Source organism: Syngnathoides biaculeatus, chromosome 10 (assembly GCF_019802595.1).
Source record: "Syngnathoides biaculeatus isolate LvHL_M chromosome 10, ASM1980259v1, whole genome shotgun sequence".
Taxonomy (NCBI): domain Eukaryota; kingdom Metazoa; phylum Chordata; class Actinopteri; order Syngnathiformes; family Syngnathidae; genus Syngnathoides; species Syngnathoides biaculeatus.
The window spans coordinates 23,670,285-23,688,726 of record NC_084649.1 but is presented as its reverse complement, the minus strand read 5'-3'; the positions used below and the strand labels follow the sequence as shown (position 1 = coordinate 23,688,726).

General features: G+C 42.2%; 2 protein-coding genes across 3 annotated transcripts; both read left to right on the top strand.

Annotated features, from left to right (window-relative positions):
- The first annotated feature begins 1,242 nt into the window (after positions 1 to 1,242).
- csrp1b (cysteine and glycine-rich protein 1b) lies at positions 1,243 to 6,007 on the top strand. The gene is made up of 6 exons (XM_061831268.1): positions 1,243 to 1,401; positions 1,782 to 1,891; positions 3,466 to 3,634; positions 3,790 to 3,919; positions 3,997 to 4,090; positions 5,032 to 6,007. Exons 2-6 carry the CDS (start codon positions 1,783 to 1,785, stop codon positions 5,106 to 5,108), a joined length of 579 nt encoding a protein of 192 aa, XP_061687252.1. The 5' UTR covers positions 1,243 to 1,401; position 1,782; the 3' UTR covers positions 5,109 to 6,007.
- A 1,027-nt stretch (positions 6,008 to 7,034) lies between these two features.
- On the top strand, positions 7,035 to 10,616 carry LOC133506905 (troponin I, slow skeletal muscle-like). 2 transcript variants are annotated; one of them, XM_061831266.1, is made up of 7 exons: positions 7,224 to 7,242; positions 7,847 to 8,022; positions 8,101 to 8,142; positions 8,204 to 8,335; positions 9,961 to 10,050; positions 10,118 to 10,294; positions 10,373 to 10,616. In XM_061831266.1, the coding sequence occupies exons 2-7, from the start codon at positions 7,972 to 7,974 to the stop codon at positions 10,475 to 10,477; spliced, it is 597 nt and encodes a 198-aa protein (XP_061687250.1). In that variant the 5' UTR covers positions 7,224 to 7,242; positions 7,847 to 7,971; the 3' UTR covers positions 10,478 to 10,616. The 2 variants fall into 2 exon arrangements, with proteins under 2 accessions (XP_061687249.1, XP_061687250.1); XM_061831265.1 differs by having other exon boundaries at positions 7,035 to 8,022.
- The last annotated feature ends 7,826 nt before the right edge of the window (positions 10,617 to 18,442 follow it).

The following is an 18,442-nucleotide window of genomic DNA, read 5'->3' as shown; positions in this document are numbered from 1 at the left end:
ATTACAATAGTTGAGATAAAAGCATCAAAAAATATTATGAAAGCATTTAAGTTACACCCCAAAAGTCACCATGTTTTGACAACAAAAACTTCTGAGAGCAAACGTCAAATGGGTCTGTGCCACATACACACAGTGTAGCATATGAACTGCTGCATCCATGAGTTAAAATGCTTTGATTGTCTTGACTGGTCCTCGCTTTTTGTCACACGTTTGACTCCGGCGCAAGTAAAGTCTTTCGTCGTAACTCCCAGGCTCTGCTTGTGGTCGCCATGGTAATTAAACTTCAGATCTGCCATTGGGCTGAGGAGGGCTGGTTCCATGACACAAGACGGGCAGGGCCTAAAATACTCGCTGTGCTGCATACCACAATACGTGATCTTTGTGTTTCTTTTCTTTTTTGGACTAAATCTTGTTTTGTACAAATGTTATTAAGATATGTGGTGACTGGTGAAAAATAGTAGAAACAGGAGAACATGTCTCCTTTAAATGTTAGCGGGGGCGTGATCAGCCCGACAGAAAAATGCTAACAATACTCCGAGTGTGCCACAATAATCCACGGTTGTTATTGTTGTGCTGTCACGCACATACGAGACATGCGTGTCCAGCTGGAATTATTTCGATAAACACACAAATATCACAGTTAATCAATAATAATGCAGCCCGATCCTTCCCAAAGTGGAGGAGTTCAAGTAACTTGGGGTCCTGCTCACGAGTGAGGGAAGAACAGAGCGGGAGATCGACTGACGAACCAGTGCAGCGTCTGCAATGACGCGGACTTTGTATCGGTCCGTTGTGATGAAGACGGAGCGAAGTCGAAAGGCGAAGCCCTCTATTTACCAGTCGGTCTACGTTCCGACCCTCACCTGTGAGCACGAGCTTTGGGTCGGGACCGAAAGAACCAGATCCCGGGTACAAGCGGATGAAATGAGTTTCCTGCGCAGGGTGGAGGAATTTCCCTTAGAAAGAGGGTGACACGCCGGAGAGACCATGACTCTCTGCTGGCTTGGGAACGCCTCGGGATCCCTCCGGAAGAGCTGGAAGAAGCGGCTGGGGAAAGGGAAGTCTGGGTATCCCTCCTGAAATTACTTCCCCCGCGACCCGACCCGGAAAAGTGGCAGAAAATGGATCGATAACGCAGCCCGCGCCCTGAGTAATCGCAATGCTAGCGCTTTGAGGTGACATCATCATCACGCGCTTCATTCCATTCCATGATGTGGCCTTTTGGGAAAAAAAAAAAAAAAATTATAAATAACATAAAACACTCACGCACACACACACAGTCCTCTAACTCCTCCCATTGAGCAACAGAGTCTCCTGTTATCCTTTCGCACTTTGCTCTTCATCACAGCTCGCGGACATCTTCAGTAGACGTGAGGCCACAGAGAGACTTCGTACAGGCAGGTAGGAGCCGTCCTCAACTTCCCTCCTTTTATTTATTTATGTTTTTATTCTTAAAAGCAAAGTTGTCATGTCGATTCAAGCCTGGTTTTAGGCTAGGTTTAAGACGGAGGCCCGAGTTGGAAGCTAAATTAGCGACGTCTCGCAAAAGAAAAAGTGGATTTTAACGCTACGTTTCTTTAAAGTCCGGAAAAGTTGATCTTGAGCTGATGTTACCGCCAAGGAATGTCCTGTTTACGCAGGACCATCAAGTCGATGACTGACGATTGCGCCAGGATGAACTCTGGAGCGTGTTCCCACCGTTCAGCTCCCCCCAAAACCAAATCATTTCCTTTTAAAGGTAAAGTTGGACTGACGGTTTAACGCATCGGGCATGTTCGCAGGATGCCTTTCGGGGGCGGGAACAAGTGCGGCTGCTGCCAGAAGACGGTCTACTTCGCGGAGGAAGTGCAGTGCGAAGGCAAGAGCTGGCATAAATCCTGCTTCCTGTGCAGTAAGTCCGTCTCCTGCGAGATGATCGCCCGTCAAAGTGTTGCCGTGGAATGTGGGGGATTTCGCCAAGCGAATGTTTGTGTTGACACTTCGGAGTCCTTATAAGGACGTGCGGGGAAACATGTGACAAAATTGGCCTTTTATGGAAGAGGAAGGTGCACACACTCACCCTCGAGCAGAGTGTTTATCTAAGACACACAGATGGTGTGGGTTTTTTTTTTTTTTTTTAATGCCATGAGCCCGTTGCGGGATTTTAGCTGGATTTACACTGCATGCATCATCACAAGTCACATTGTGGCACAATTTGGGATCTTTTTGAGGCAGCTGATGAGACAAAAACGGAATGGAAGCCATCATTCAAATTGAAATCCGGCCTTTTCCCAAATCATGATGAGGTTTTGGGGCGGCACGGTGGATCAGCTGGAAAGCGTTGGCTTCACAGTTGTGAGGACGCAGGTTCGATCACGGCCCTGCAGTATGTGTGGAGTTTGCACGTTCTCCCCGTGCCTGTGTGGGTTTTCTCCGGGCAATACGGTTTCCTCCCATATCCCAAAAAACATGCAACATTAATTGGACACTTTAAATTGCCCCTCGGTGTGATTGATTCAAGAGATGGGATCAAACTTGTTAATGCCAGAGTGATGGAATACAAGTCCAAGAAACCATTTTTTTTTTTTTTTTTTTACACCGAATTATTTGTTACAAGAAAGTTGCAATATTACGAGATAAAAGGTTGTAATGATAATGTCAGATGGGAAAGTCTTCCTGCATGAAAAAGGGACAATGTTTTGAGAAAAAAAAATGTAATATTAAAGAGTCAATGGTAAAAAATTCCCCTCACAAATGTGAATATATATATATATATATATTTTTTTTTTTTTGTGAAACGTGTAACTATACTCATACTAAGTGCCACTTCATAACATCTCATACGGATACTATACAATAGTACATTTCAATGACATCAGTGGGAGCTGATCAAATCAAGTAGAAAGTCTACTAGAACAGCTGAACTTCATTTGGGGTTCATCACTACCCTTTAAACTGCGGTTGGCTGGCAACCAGTTCAGGGTGTACCCCGCTTCCAGCCCCATGACACCTGGGACAGGTGCCAGCAATCCCACCACCTTTGTGAGGATAAGCGGCTCAGAAAATGGATGGATCGACAGTACCATTTAACAGTTTTGTACTGATGCCCATTGAAATTAAATCTGATTGAATCATTCTCAACACATGCACATCCCCGGGGGTGTGCACACTTTTGCAATAACTGTCTCTGTTTAAGTTTTACTTCACTAAAGGATTTTTAAAAACACAACTGAATTGTTCACGTTTTAGGTCACAGTAAAGGCCCAGAAAGTTTTTAAATGCTTTATCTCGGTCTCGTCTTTTACAGTATATCCCAAATGCTGACATTAGAACGGGGGAGGGGTAAACTTTTGTGCATACTGATTGATTCGCACACTGATTGATTCATGTGTCAACAATATATGGATTGAATTGGTAATCAGCAATCAGACCTGCAGTGTACGTACAGAGTGACGAAGAGGTTTAAATTTCCCCTCTCGTTGGAAGTGGTCTGCAAGAAGAACTTGGACAGCACAACGGTGGCCGTCCACGTGGACGAGATCTACTGCAAGTCGTGCTACGGGAAGAAGTACGGGCCAAAAGGCTACGGCTACGGCGGGGGAGCGGGGACCCTCAGCGTGGACACAGGAGAGGGGCTTGGAATTAAGCCTCCAGTGTAAGAACAAGAAAGCCACATGTCCATTTTTTTGCAGCATTCAATTGCAACCTTGGTTCCATGGTTTCAAGACGATGAAGCTGAAATATGAGGAAAAAACTCCCAATTTTTTTTTTTTTTTTTTTTGACAATACTCGTCGTATTTTCCTCAACAGAGAAGCACCGCATCATCCTACCAATAACCCCAACGCCTCCAAGTTCGCCAAGAAAGCCGGCGCCGCCGATGTATGTCCACGCTGTGGCAATACCGTCTACGCGGCCGAGAAGGTTATCGGCGGCGGTAATGTGAGGAAACTGAATTATTGTCTGAATTAGTATTTCAATTAGTATTTGTTGTTAAAAAACTATATATATTTTCTCAGTCGTGGCACAAAGGATGCTTCCGTTGCGCTAACTGCGGCAAAGGACTGGAGTCCACCACCGTGGCTGACAGAGACGGCGAGATCTTCTGTAAAGGTGCGCTAGCGCTACTTGAGATAGTTTTGCACAAGTGTCCTGGCGGCCAGCTGAAACTGGATAGCGATGCTTTAAAAAAAGGCTCATATGAATTAGTGTTTGACAGCAAAATATAATATTGAGAAGCAACATGTATTCCCCCCCCATACCGACGGCAACTCTGGGACCAGGTCAAAGGTTAAATCCATCAAAAATATTATCGCCGGGAGTATAGAGCTTGTGCACATACGTCATCAGATCACGTCACTGGCCGGAAGTGCCGGTCAAACAAACCATTCTTTAATGCTAAGTCAGTTAGCGACGACACAAAAATATGTCTTATAGCACAACGCTCAGAGTTTCGTTTGCTACCGCTAAACATTTAGAAGGTGATAGTAAACCAAGTCTTGGACAACTGGATCTACACGTGGATCTGGTGAGTAGGTCGTCGAGATTTACACGGAAGCGTTTGAAAGCGTAGAAAAGTCTGGACGCTTACAAATACTTCGTTGCTGGATCTGTTCTCAATCAAGAATAAATCCCACATAGCGATGGAGCCACTCAGATTTTTGCAATACAAATGCCAATATTTCAATAAATGACCCCTGGTTTTACACAAACTTGGATTCATTATGATTGGGGGAGGGGGAGGGGGGCAGTCGGCTCCTCCGTACATGAAGCGTGTTGCGGCTACACATTGAACTTCAGTAAACTTCTCCGTGACAGACTGTTTATTTTCTTTTTTTAAATACGCATTGGACTCATTTAAGAACAATGCATATTAGAAAAAAAAAAAAAAGTCTGCCAAAGTTTAATGTTTGGCCGCAACACGCTTCCGTGTCTTTTTTTTTTTTTAAATACGCATCGTTCTCAAATGAGCCAACTTGGCATTATACATATTTCTTGGGGCAGCCTTGGATGTGTGAAATAAGGATTTGACGCGCTCCTCCTTGCATTCGCAGGTTGCTACGCCAAGAACTTCGGCCCCAAAGGATTCGGTTTTGGTCAGGGTGCGGGAGCTCTGGCTCACTCCCAGTGAAACCCGAAGCGTCAAGCCATCTCCGTTTTGTTGTGACATTCATCACGCTGCTCTAGCTACACTGAAAACAAACAACGCTTGCCGATAGTTTTCAAATGTTCACAAAAATTATGAAGTCGTGCTTGGGTTTTTGTTTGTTTTTAAATTTAATTCAGAAAAAAAACAGGTAATCAAATTGGTTGTGAAACGTTAAATGAGGCCATGCTTCACAGAAATGAAAAATGTATCAATAAAGTACCAATGTTCCCCCCAAAAATTGGTGGGGAAAAAAAAATTATATTTCGAAGAGGGGGAAAAAATAATATTTCAAATCCAATTGAAAAAAATTGTAGTCTTTTGAGAGTCTTAACATGAAAAGAAACCATTTTTAAAGTCATAATACAAATGACAACAGTCATACTATTTTTGGGGCAAAAAAAATGTAGTACTCTAGAGCAAAATAATCATGATATGAATAAGAAGGTCATTATTGTGAGGGGGAAATTGACAAAAAATAAAAATAAAAACAAAACACTGATTGAAAAAAGATGTAGTGACAAAATAGGCCAATTCTCACTTTGTAAGAATCTAATATCGGATTTCTAGTCATTATGAATTCCTGCTTTCCTCACAAGATGCCATTTTTTTTATTTCCAAAAAGTCGATTTGCCCTGATGACTTTTGCAACGTTATGTCTTTCCGTATTCTCATCATATCATCTTTTTGTCTGAGAATGTTTGCAAATCTGCTACCATCTCGCCGCTCATCTTCACTGGCAGCTTGTGTGCGAGAGCGCAAGAAAAGCAAACAAAACCAGGTCAGCAGCCACATATTTGGACCCGATAGATGGTGACGTTGGTTTTGGACCTCGCATGCCAGACCTTATCTTGGTGACACGCAAAATAAATATCCAGCATCCACATTTGTGTTGCTCATGTTTGATTTCAGATGGAAATTGTGTGTTTTATCTCAGTTTCTCATTTTGCGGAAGACGGAGGAATTGGCAATGTACATATTTAAACAGTAAATGTTTAATATCATTTATTGATGATCTAGTAATAGGGCGTGCTGCCTGCCATATATACTATACATAGATGGCATACGTGTACTGTAAATATATGTACAGTATGGATTATTAGGGATACCTCAACAAGATATCAATAACAAGTTCCGTTATGTATTTATACCAATACACCTCACAGCTGTATGTGGCGTAAAAATGATTTAAAAGTCCTGATTGGATTAAAAACATTTGTATTCAAATTAAATATAAATGAAATTATATTAAGTACCATGATTGAGTCGTTTCTTTTGGAAAAAATTATAGTGTAATATTAATATGTTAAATGGAATTTTGAATTTATGTTATATTCATGTGGGGTTTTTTTCATTTATGAAATAATATAGCATTTGAATTTGCATTTTCCAGCTCTTAATTTATTATTTCTTTTTTTTATTTCTCCTGTTTAAAATTTTTACTTATGCATTTGTTCTATAAACTCACATTTTACGTTTCCATCTGTTTTCCATATTCCCTATGGGAGAGGAATAGTGTTAATTATTAGTTATTATTTACACTGAAAGTATAAAACCATTTTTATTTTCCCATTCACTGATGATGCAAGCAGGAACTTGAAACACAAAACTGTGCGACATTTGGAATCGTTTGACTCAAGGGACTCACTGCTGAATGCCTCTTAACTGCAACATTTATTCATTACTGAGTATTCCAACAATTTCTGCTGTTATTAACCAGTTACGCTTCATTTGTTTTTTTTGTGCGCATCTTCGGAGAGTCAAATAAATAATAATAAAGAGTCTAATAAATCTGAAAATAGGATGAGGATTAACCAAGTTATTGGCGCTGATTTTAGATGTCAAATCCTTTTTCTTACTGCTTCCCAGTTGGCCAAAAATGGGTCTCTTTTTTTTTTTTTTTTTTTAAGTCATAACTTTAACTGAAATGATATCTAGTTGTTTTGACCAAATGTATTTAGCACCTTTCAATCATTGTCAATAATGATGGATGTGTATGCGCGCGCACGTATGCGTATTCCAGTTGCGCAAGAGGAGGGCCAAAGGCGGGCGCGGGATAAAAATCCCCCTGCCCTCGTCTTCCTCGCATCACTTTGTCTCACTTCATCTTCCCACCGAGGTACGTAAACGCTTCACCGCGCTTGAAACCGTCATTTACGCGACGTTTGAGCGGTGTAATTGGACATTTTAGGAATAATGTAAAGAACATTTTTGATTGTTTTAGTAACATTGCGACAATGGAGTGTGGGATTATTTAAAAAGTTACTTTGGAATTTAATCTATAGCATAACGTTTGAGTGATGTGCGTGTTATGTTACTTCGTCGATGCGATTTTTTTGAATATACCGGGAATAAAAGTAATTTCAGAAGGACGACTATTGTTCTGCATTGCCCGTAACGGCTGCCATGTTGTTCTGTCATGTCCGCCATCACTTGGCTGTTTTTTGGCTAAAGGCAAGAATGCAACACGCACGACCAACAGGTTGTGTACCACCCGTGGTGTCTCACTTTTACAACTAAGACATCCTAATGCGGGTTAAGCATATGTATTAAAAATCAAATAAAATGTAACATACGTACGATAAGTTCCGCCCGTGTATAATTCAATAAATCCCCAGCGAGAAGCGCGCTTCCATTCTGGGAAAGGCCAGACAGCCGTCAATGCGGTGGAATGTTTCTGGAGTGGAAAGAGTATTAAGATCCCTTGGGGGCCCCCCCAAAAGGTGTTATTTTTGTCTTTCAGGGTCAAGCCAGACAGCCAAGATGCCCGAGAAAATGTAAGTGCGCTGCTCGTCGTCTCTCATCGGAGTTTATTTTGAGCGCGTGATTAGGAAACACAATCGGCGTGATGACACTTAACCCTGTCGTGTGTTTCCAATGCTTCCATTGCAGGCCCGAGGTGAGGCTTTCAAAACACCGCGTTCACGTATGTCCACGCACGCCCACGTAATCACTCGCGTCTCCTTGTTCCCCGCAGAGGAAATCGAAAATCTCAGCTTCTCGCAAGCTCATGCTGAAGGTGAGCTTTTGCCCGAACGCGCCAACGTGACGGAAATCAAACGTTTGTTGTTGTGCGGTAGAGCTTGATGGTGGCCAAAGCCAAAGAGGATCTGGAGCGAGAGCTGGCCGAGAAGGAGGAGCAGAAGGCGAAGTACCTGGAGGAAAAAGCGCCCGTCTTAAACATCAACTCAATGAGCTCAGAGGAGCTGCAGGTACGCGACGCCGCTTGGAGATTTGATCCGTCCCAGTGGCAAAATCTCGCTTTTCCATTGGCTCGGCAAAGAGAAACAGACGAGATCTCGGAAATGGACAAACTCAAAATATTTAACATGTTCTCAAGACTGTTTTCTTCCTCTGCTCATCACAGAAGTAAGAAGAAAATTGCACCTGACGAAGTGAAAGAGTGCAAAGAGAGAAACTTTGCCGGCCGCAGTGACAGAAATTACCAAAACGCAAATCGCCCATCTCGTTTAAAAGCAATCTGACAAAATCGAGGGTTAGTTCCATTTTGACGCAATCCCGGAAAAGGCCAAAGGGACCCTAAAATCGCCGCATTGACACAAAATGGCAGATGTTACTTTCGCGGCATTGGGCTTTTCTTCTGGTGTTAGACGCGTCTGGCAAGTTCCGTGTTAGTTATTGACACCGTCTCGAAGGGCTGAATTTTGCAATGGCGTTGTTCGAGTTCTGTGTTTGACCACAAGTCATCAAACTTTGGATCCATGTTCCGCCCACACAAGGGTGACAACTTCCTGGGACTCTTCCGGAACAAATCTGCGTAGTATTTCTGGCTCACGTTTGGGAGCATTCTGATCAAATCTCCCAGACGAGTTCCATTTTGAAGGAATCCTGGAAACGTCCTCTTCAAACCAAAATGGAAGACATCCCGTGTCTTTTGAGGTCTGAGTTCTTGAGTCTTTTTTTTTTTTTTGTCCATCTACTCATGATGGAATTGTCTTCCAAATGCCATGGATGGTCTGCGAAAGTGGCTTTGGGGGTTGAATTTCACGGAAGACCCCCCCCCCCAAAAAAAAAAAAAAAATCCCCACAATCAGATCAAATCTCCAGAAAGAGTTTGACATTGACTGACCCCCTGGAAAGTGAAAAGGCAGACTTCTTGTGTGTTTTCAAGTATGGCTACACAAGGTTCGTAGGGAGTGCTGGAGCCAATCCCAGCTGTCATCGGGCAGGAGGTTTGGTACACTCTCAACTGGTTTCTGGCCAATCGTAGGACACATGGAGACAGAGAAAAGTCGCTCTCACGAGCACATCTACGGGCAATCCCCAATTAATGTTGCATGTTTTTGAGATGTGGGAGGAAACCGGAGTGCCTGGAGAAGACCCACACAGGCACTGGGAGAATGTGCAAACTCCACACGGGACGGACTAACCAGCTGCTTCACTGTGCCGCAGGGAAACATTTCAGTATTCGGCAATTTGCCACCACCCACGTCACGTAGCAAATCTATTAAATTTACGAGCAACTTAAACTCGTCCAATGGTCAAAATGATACTTAAATGCCTTCGTTCAATCGAAAACAGAGTTCCTGGCTTCTTGAGACGTTTGTCTGTCCAGCAATGATCGACGTGTCGACCAAATCTCACGGTCCTCAGTGGAACTGGATTCAGGAAGTGAATTTTGCAAAGTGAATCCTCGAAAAATCATCTCAGCAAGATTAAATACAGCAAACAACAAAAGAGCACAATCTGGATCGCCATGAATTTTCCTGCCAGCACGTTGGATGCCTTCAAAAGATGACTAAGTCCTCCGGGCTTGACCTGGACTAAAGTCTGATGAAACCCAGGCAGTGATGTGAGCTTGTTCATGTCTATGTAGAAACTTTGTGAAGAGCTACACTCCAAAATCGACGTGGTGGATGAGGAACGCTACGACATCGAGGCAAAAGTCATGCACAACGCCCGAGAGGTAAAAACAACAAGAAGGAAGTCCAAAGTCGCCCGATGGGAAACTGTTCTTGTGTTGTCTGGTTTAGATCAAAGACCTGAACATCAAGGTTCTGGACCTACGAGGAAAGTTCAAGCGACCCAACCTTCGGCGGGTGAGAGTCTCGGCTGACGCCATCCTGCGTTCGCTGCTGGGCTCCAAGCACAAAGTGTCCCTGGACCTGCGAGCCAACCTCAAGTCGGTCAAGAAGGAAGACACGGAGAAGGTCGGTAGCGCAGCATACTGAGCGCGGACTCGGAACGTTTCCAAAGCTGACTGTCTTCTTCTTCTTCTTCTTCTGCAGGAGAAGACGGCGGAGGTGAGCGACTGGAGGAAGAACGTGGAGGCCATGTCGGGCATGGAGGGCCGCATGAAGATGTTTGACGCCGCAAAGGGCCCCGGGCAGTAGACCTGCTCACGGAATAAATAAACCATCTGGCTTCGTTTCAGTCCAGGAGAAGGCGACACACACTCGCTCAGCATTTTTGTCGTCGTCGTTGTCTCGACTTCATTTTGCGTGTTCTCTTTGCGTGACGCGGGAATAAACGCACGGCAAAAACTCAATATGTGTTTTGCGCCTCATTCCAAGTCGGCAAACTTCACCGCCGTGCTCCACCGGCACTTTGGTTGATTATGATTCAAATTTGGTCGCAGTTCAAACCCAACTTATAGAAACACTCGAGCTTTTTTTTTTTTTGTACTTTTACTTTTGATGGACGTTTACCAAATTGCATATTGCTAAGTGGAACCGGCTTCTGGGGATTGAGTTAAATGTTTATTAATGAGTCATAACATTTTGTCGCAGTGCTCTGAACACATAACGACAAAAATTACAATTACAGTGGAGGACCTGATAATTCATCGCTGAGGATTTCTCTACAATATTTTATTCATTTTTCTTACTGGACGAGGAAACCAACACCCCCCCAATTAACACACACGCGCGCACACAAAAATGGCAATTGACTTTTTATCATTGCATATTCAAGATTTTTTGGGATTTAGCCATTTGTTGTCAATTGTAATGGGCACCAATTACCTGCGGATTTACAAGACCGGAATTCTCGTTTAGCACAAGATGGGGAATTTTGCCTCAATGTGATGATGGCATGCAAACATTCCTAAGCGTGGCTGTGAGCAAAATGTTTTCTCATTTGTATTTTAACGTCAGTGTTCTCTTTGACCACAAGGTGGGGATGTCAACTCAGTCTGTGGGAACGAAGGCTGTTCAATCTCTGGATGGAGAGACAGGGACGTTGGTGCGTCCATGTGGAGATTTTGTCACTGGGAGATCTGCAACGGATTCCTCGAGGTGTTTATGGGAAATTTTGAATGAGATTGAATTAATTTCATCCATTGTGGAATAAGGCTTTAACATAAAAGAAGGAATACTTTTCAGAGCTCTGTAGATAGCTAGCTAGCAAGAAAGCAAGCTAGCTATAGCAAGAAAGCTAGCTTAAAAAAATGCCAACATAGACCTGTTGAATTGCCAGACTTTTTTTTTTTTTAACCCATTCATGGGCAGCGTGGCAATTTTTTTGCCTTATTGAGATAAAAGTCTCCTAACAGGCCACAATCAAGGAAATACTTCTTTTTTGTTTAACAGATAAAACAAAGGGCAAAAAAGATGCACCCTCTCGCGGGCAGCAAGACTATTTTGGGACGGGTATGTTATCAGTCCTGCGAAGTGGGACATACTCGAGATGTGTTTATTAATCAATTTTTATTCTAGAACGACACTTACGCATTAATAACAGTGATGGATTAGCATTTTGAAGACAAATTTGGTTGCATACTGACATTTTTCCCTTTCTTGTCTTGGAAAACGCTCCATGTGTACTTGAGGCAGCCATGTTGGGGCAGGAGGGAAAGGGAAATTACTCCGCGCTAACTTTGACCGATGAGTTATCCTCTCCTGATACCAAATTATGGCTTCGGATTAAAACACGAAACTATTTTGATATAATGAAGGATACAATGTCCCAAAAGTGGGACGCTGCCCACGAATGGGTTAAAGAGAGCCCATAAATCATTTCAAAATATTTGACCTAAAACATTGGGCTCGGAAGAGATTATTTGCAAACCACCTCCCCCGAAAAAACTTTAACGTGACAAAAATAAATAAATAAAAATTAAATACCAGAAAACACCTACTAGTGCATCTGAACTTTTAGGGTTGATCAAAGGCACTATAAATTGGCCCCAGTCACATCCTCAATATTGAGGCTTGTTTCAGTTATCAATGTTTATTTTTTCTCCTGAAAAGATTTTAAAAATACAGGAAATAGGTCACATTAACAGTGGGAAAAGTTTTGAATTGATTTATCTTGGTGTCATTTTTTAAAAACGGTATACTGAATATTACAACATTTGAACGAGGCTGTGTATACTCTTTTATCTACTAAAAGGTGTTTTAAGAGAAAGGTACATCGTAGCCATCTGCCGCTGGTGCTCCCAATTATTCTTCACCCCCCCCCCCCCGAGTCGGCATCAGCACCCTTCTTGTGATTGAAGGCCAGAAAACGCAATGGTTTTTTTTTTGTTTGTTTGTTTTACCCCCCAGGGAGTGTGGAAAGTTCTTGAATGCAGCTGTGTTCCCGTGTTGAGCGAGCAAAGGTTGAAGACGGTCCAGTGGGCGAGCGTTTTGGCTGCTCACAATCGGATCATGCCTCCACTTTTGGTCCCGGTTACACAACCGTGGCACTCGTTCAGGGGCGGCCAAGGCCACAATAAAAGTCTTCTTCCAAATCAAAGGAGCAGGCCTGGGGGGCCCCTGAGAGCCACCCAGAGTAAGTTTACACGTCTCACTAAGCCCACCTTCTAATCCCCTCTGAACCTCTTGTAGTGTCGGCGTCCAGGTTTTTTCCGTGTAAAAATAGTCAACGCACGTCCAGTGAGAATGTACATTTTAAATGCGCGCCGCCATCTGTTTGCAGGTATGCGCCCGCCGCCATTGTGCCGCCATGTGATCCGGGGCCCGGTTTAAAAGCTTACCCGGGCGGGGGGGGGGGGGGAACAGAGTGGTGCGGTTCCCACTCGTCCACATCTCCAAGGAGCGTCTGATCCCGGTGAGTCTGCAGTTGTTAATTTAATTTTTTTTTTTTTTTATTCTGCATCACACAATAACTTTTTCCCACCCCCTAAAAGTGCAGGTACTTTGTTTTGCAACATGTCGGACAGCGAGGAGGGATACGAGTGAGTACATGACAAGATGGCCGTCGGATGACATGATGGAGACGCGGGTGACTAATGCATTGTTTTTTGTGTGTGCGCGTGTTTTTTCTTGCAGGGAACACCGTAAGTCTATTGATGCATGCGTCGCATAATTAATGCAAAACGATGCATTTCAGAAGCTTGACAGCAGAATTGCTCAAGTCGTTTCCGAATAATACACCTTTATGGATTTTTTGTTAAAAATAGGTTACATGATGAATTTTCATTTTATGAAATTGTATTTCTAATTGTGTTGAAATTATATTAAGATGACTCTATTATTGAAGACAGGTAAAACTGAGTTAACTACCATTTTTTTTTTTTTTTTTTAAATCGACAACTAAAATAGTTTTTGAAAAATGGCACTGAATTATACATAGACATTTTTAAATGTTATTCAAGTGTATAGTTGTACCAATTTATTTGGTTTCATATATCAATATCCATATATTTATTTATTTTTAGTTAATGCATTATTTCAATAATTTAATATTTTAGCAAAAATAATTTAAGAAATTTTGTAAAAATTAGTTCACCACTAAGTGGAAACAACATTTTTGTATGCTTTATATCAATAATTAAAGAGTAAAAAAAGATGGTAAATGACTAAATAATCCATTTATCATGTTAAACTTTACACCATTTAAATGTTGTATTTATTCTATTCAAACCAAACTGCTGTTTTAATAAAAAATATATTTGTAAATAATCAGTGTTGATCAACATTCATACAAGTGCAAAATATGATGAGTGATATTTTCAATAGCATCTACACTAACAAAAACAGCTAAAATTGTATTAAATATATATTCTTAACTTCAATACAACTAATGGTTTTCATTCATATTGTGTATCATCAATAAAAGAAATCGGGGGGAGTGAAACATTTGCATCTGTCATAAAAGTACAAAAAAATGGACTACAGTACTTGTGAAGTACTCTTCTTAAGAATACGTCACAATATAATGCAATGTAGAGTCAATTTTGGTCTTGAAAGCCCCCACGGAGTCCCATTTCCAACTTTCATAAATCCAGTTTGGGCAGGGGGAGGGGGGGGGGGGGGCTTTCCTTTTGGAAGCTCGCTGATCTGCGCTCGTTTGCTGTGCGGCCCCCCCTCCGATCAGCTGCCTGTGTTTCTCCTGCCGCTCGATTTGCCGCTTTACGCGCTTAAACCCGATGCTTAGCGCGCCGCGCGCTAATCCGCCGGTTTCCCCGTGTTCCTTTGCTCTTTTGTATTTTTGTCTCGCTGCCACTGTCCAGGCAGCTGCTCTTGTCCACCGCCTTGAACTTTAGCCCCCTCCCCGCTGCAGTGGTTCCCAAAACTGGTTACATCAAGCAGTACTAACAAAAAAGTAAATCTACACTCTCCAAATACAACTATCATGATTGATATTAAAATACAGTAGTCTATTAGGTTAAAGTGTTCATGAAAAACGAGAGAGGGTTTATTCCTAAAAATACAAATATATATATATATATATATATATATATATATACTGTATATCAAACATAGCAGCACAGTGGATCAGCTGGTAAAGCATTGGCCTCACAGGTCTGAGGACACGGGTTCAATCCCGGCCCCGCCTGTGTGGAGTTTGCATGTTCTTCCCGTGCCTTGCATGGGTTTTCTCCGGGCACTCCGGTTTCTTCCCACATCCTAAAAACATCCAAGATTAATTGGACACTCTAAATTGCACGTAGGTGCGATTGTGAGTGCAGTTGTTTGTCTCCATCTGCACTGCAAATTGGCTGTCAACCACTTCAGGGTGTACCCCGCCTCCTGCCCGTTGACAGCTGGGATAGGCTCCAGCACTCCCGTCGACCCTCGTGAGGATAAGCGGCAAAAAAAAAAAAATGGATGGATATAAAATATAAGTAAGATCCTGGACCAGTAAGACTGTGTGACATGGTATAAGAAATGTTTCATGAATCTACTTTTTAATTTCAAACAATTCCATGTAAATTTTGTCAGCTTTAGACTGGAATTTTGCATTACAACAGGAGGGCAGGGGAGGGCCGGAGTCTATCTCAGCGGTCAACGGGGAGGAGGCGGGATACACCCTGAACTGGTTGCCAGCCAATCGCAGGGCACATAGAGACAAACACAAATAACCGGCCGCACTCGCAGTCACACCTTGGGGTAATTTAGAGTGTCCAATTAATGTTGCATATTTTTGGGATGTGGGAGGAAACCAGATTGCCCCGAGAAAACCCACGCAGGCACGGGGAGAACGTGCAAACTCCACACAGGTGGGGCCGGGATTTGAACCCCAGAACTTAGAACTGTGAGGCAGACGCTCAAACGAGTCTCCATATAAATGGACCCCCAAAAAAAGGTGATAAAGTTAGGAACTAAAATACTGTAGTTTTATATATATATATATATATATATATATATATATATATATTACACATTTTAAGTGTACTAATTAACTTTCCATTTGAACTGTATTCACACAAAGCAATTTTAATCAAAATAATTTGTGTAAAATAAATTGTGTAAAAATGACTAAAAAATAAACAATAACTTATACATTAGGAATTATTTTTAATAGAGATTTTTCAGAACGTTTTTTTTCATTCTTCGTATTATATCATTTTATTTAAATTGTTAGAACCATAGGAAGAGAAGAAACTTTTTTTTTTGGGGCGGATGTTCTAAAACTAAACTTTGATAGTCGTCAAAAGAAGTGAGACACTGCAAAAATTCATCTTACGTGCTTCCGCATTGCACCGAGCGGGCTTCCGGCTTCTGGCTCCGTGGTTCTCGTCACCGTCATAATCGCCATCCTACGACATTGTCAATCGCCCACGCGTGTGCCGCTTGGCGTTCGCTGCTCACGTGTCACGCTTGCTTTGCGCAGAAGAGGAAGACGAGGAGCGGCTTGCAGATGAGGAGGAGGAAGTAGACGGAGGTAGCGAGCTTCTGCAGCTTTTGGTGCTTGGAACACACACAAAATGTCACAACAATTCCAGATAATCGACGCCCCCCCCCCCCCCCAAAAAAAAAAAAAAACTGATAAGACTCAAGAAAACTCTTTAAGGAAAGTCATTCATATTGCACGCTTCTAGAAATAGTTTTCATAAAAATGAAACACACATTTCTCCTTTGCTGAGATGATCCACCCACCTCACAGGTGTGGCAATTTAAGACGCTGATTAGATTACTCATCTATGCACAGGTGTGCCTCAGGCTGTCCGAAATAAAAGGCCATACAGAAATAAAATATGCGCCACCAGGATTTGAATTAAAAATTCCACTGAAAATTTTATGTTGTAAAATTCACATTCACCGTCTAAATTCAGTGTTAAGCAGGCAGGGTTACTTCAGGTCAGAACTCAAACACCCGGCCAATCCAGTTACGCTTTCTTAGTAGGTGACGTCATGTGACTAAGAAAGCGCAACTGGATTGGCCGGGTGTTAAGACAGTGAATTCCAGACGGCGAATTGTAGCCAGTTGAATCTCAGGACACTGAAAATATTGTAGTTTGAATTTTAAAGGTTGAATTTTAGATGGCTAATTTGTTAACATTAAAAACTTAAACTGAAATACAACTATTGGAAATGTGATCACTTTGAAATAACAATGTGAATTTTACATCAAATTTTCTGTGGGATTTTTAATTCAAATCCCGGTGGCACATATTTACTTCCACTAGGCCGCTCTAAAATGGGGACTTTTATTTTTTCACATCTCTACATTCAGCTCGTGAATCTGCATCTGCATTTCTTTGGTCAGAACTGCGGCATCAAATTCAAAATTATATTTTAAAAAATCTCATCAGTTTGAACATTATCTTGCAAATTTGAAGTTAATGTGTCACTTTTTACACAACTTCACAATTTCACTGGAATAGAGGTAATATCTAACTTTTAGATGTAAAAAAAAAAAAAATGCCTTGTGCAAATGCACAATCTCTATCTTTCATGTCCCGTCCGTCTATTTTTGCAAACATGACGGCTGACTTATTTTTAATGACGCGCGTGCACACACATATTTGTTTATGTGTACACACCCACTCAGCCACACACACTTTCACTCCATCATGGCTGACAGCGCTCGTCCACATGGCAGCTGCCTCCTTTTTTTCCCTTTCATGTGTCACTCAACTCGTTTTTTGTTTTTTTTTTTTTGTAACTGTTTTCCTTCCACTCGATCAACTGGAAAAACTTCTTTGGTTCAAAGGGAAACACGCCAAAGCTACCGCGTTGTCTCCAAATGACAGCCAGGCCACTTCATAAAGTACACCTGCGAAATTTTTGGCGTTTGTCAATCCTCCTTGATTGTTTTTATTTACTCAAAGTAAAACAGAGTAGTAGTAGTCACAATGACGACCAGGACGGAGCCAATTCAAACAATTTTTATGATATATTTACCGTAACTCCCGGCCTACGGAGCGCACCTGGTTATAAGCCTCACCGAGTACATTTGTAAAGGAAATACCATTTGGTACATACATACGCCACAGCTGTGTAAAATCCGCAAGTGCCCACATTGAAACCCACATTCAAACAAGATATTTACAAAAGACGGTACTCAGAGAGTTTAACGCGAGCGCGGTGCTAACGCTAGCGCTAACACCACGCTAAAGCTAGCGCTAACACCGCACCAACACTACCGCTAAAACTAACGGGGCCGGTTAAAATAAAACTTATCGTAAATATCACAGAGACACGCCAGTAACACAGTAGCAACACTCTAGCACAGCGCTAACGCTAGCGCAGCACTAACAAGGCCGGTAAAAATCACTTCAACAGATTTATTCCACTGGTTTCATTCTCAACTTTTACACTCGAGTGCCACCTTGCGGCTGTTAGAATAAAAAAATGCACAAATTAGCAGCATCACCACATAAACCGCAGGGTTGAAAGCGTGTGAAAAAAGTTGCGGCTTGTAGGCCGGAAATTGCGGTAGTTACTAGTTTCCCCAAGAGTAGTTAGCGACAGATCTAGTAACTCTTCCCAACCATTCTATTGAGTAAAAAAAAAAAAAAAAACAAGTAACCGGCACCAAACTAGCAACTTTTCCAAGATTTGTGCTTGTAGCGCATGCAGCGGACGCAAACCCCCCCCCGCCCCCCTTCGACCCCGGCGTTCACGTCCCATCCGAACATTCCGGCATTCGTTGCAGTGTCTTGAGTGTTTTTAATTGTAGTACTT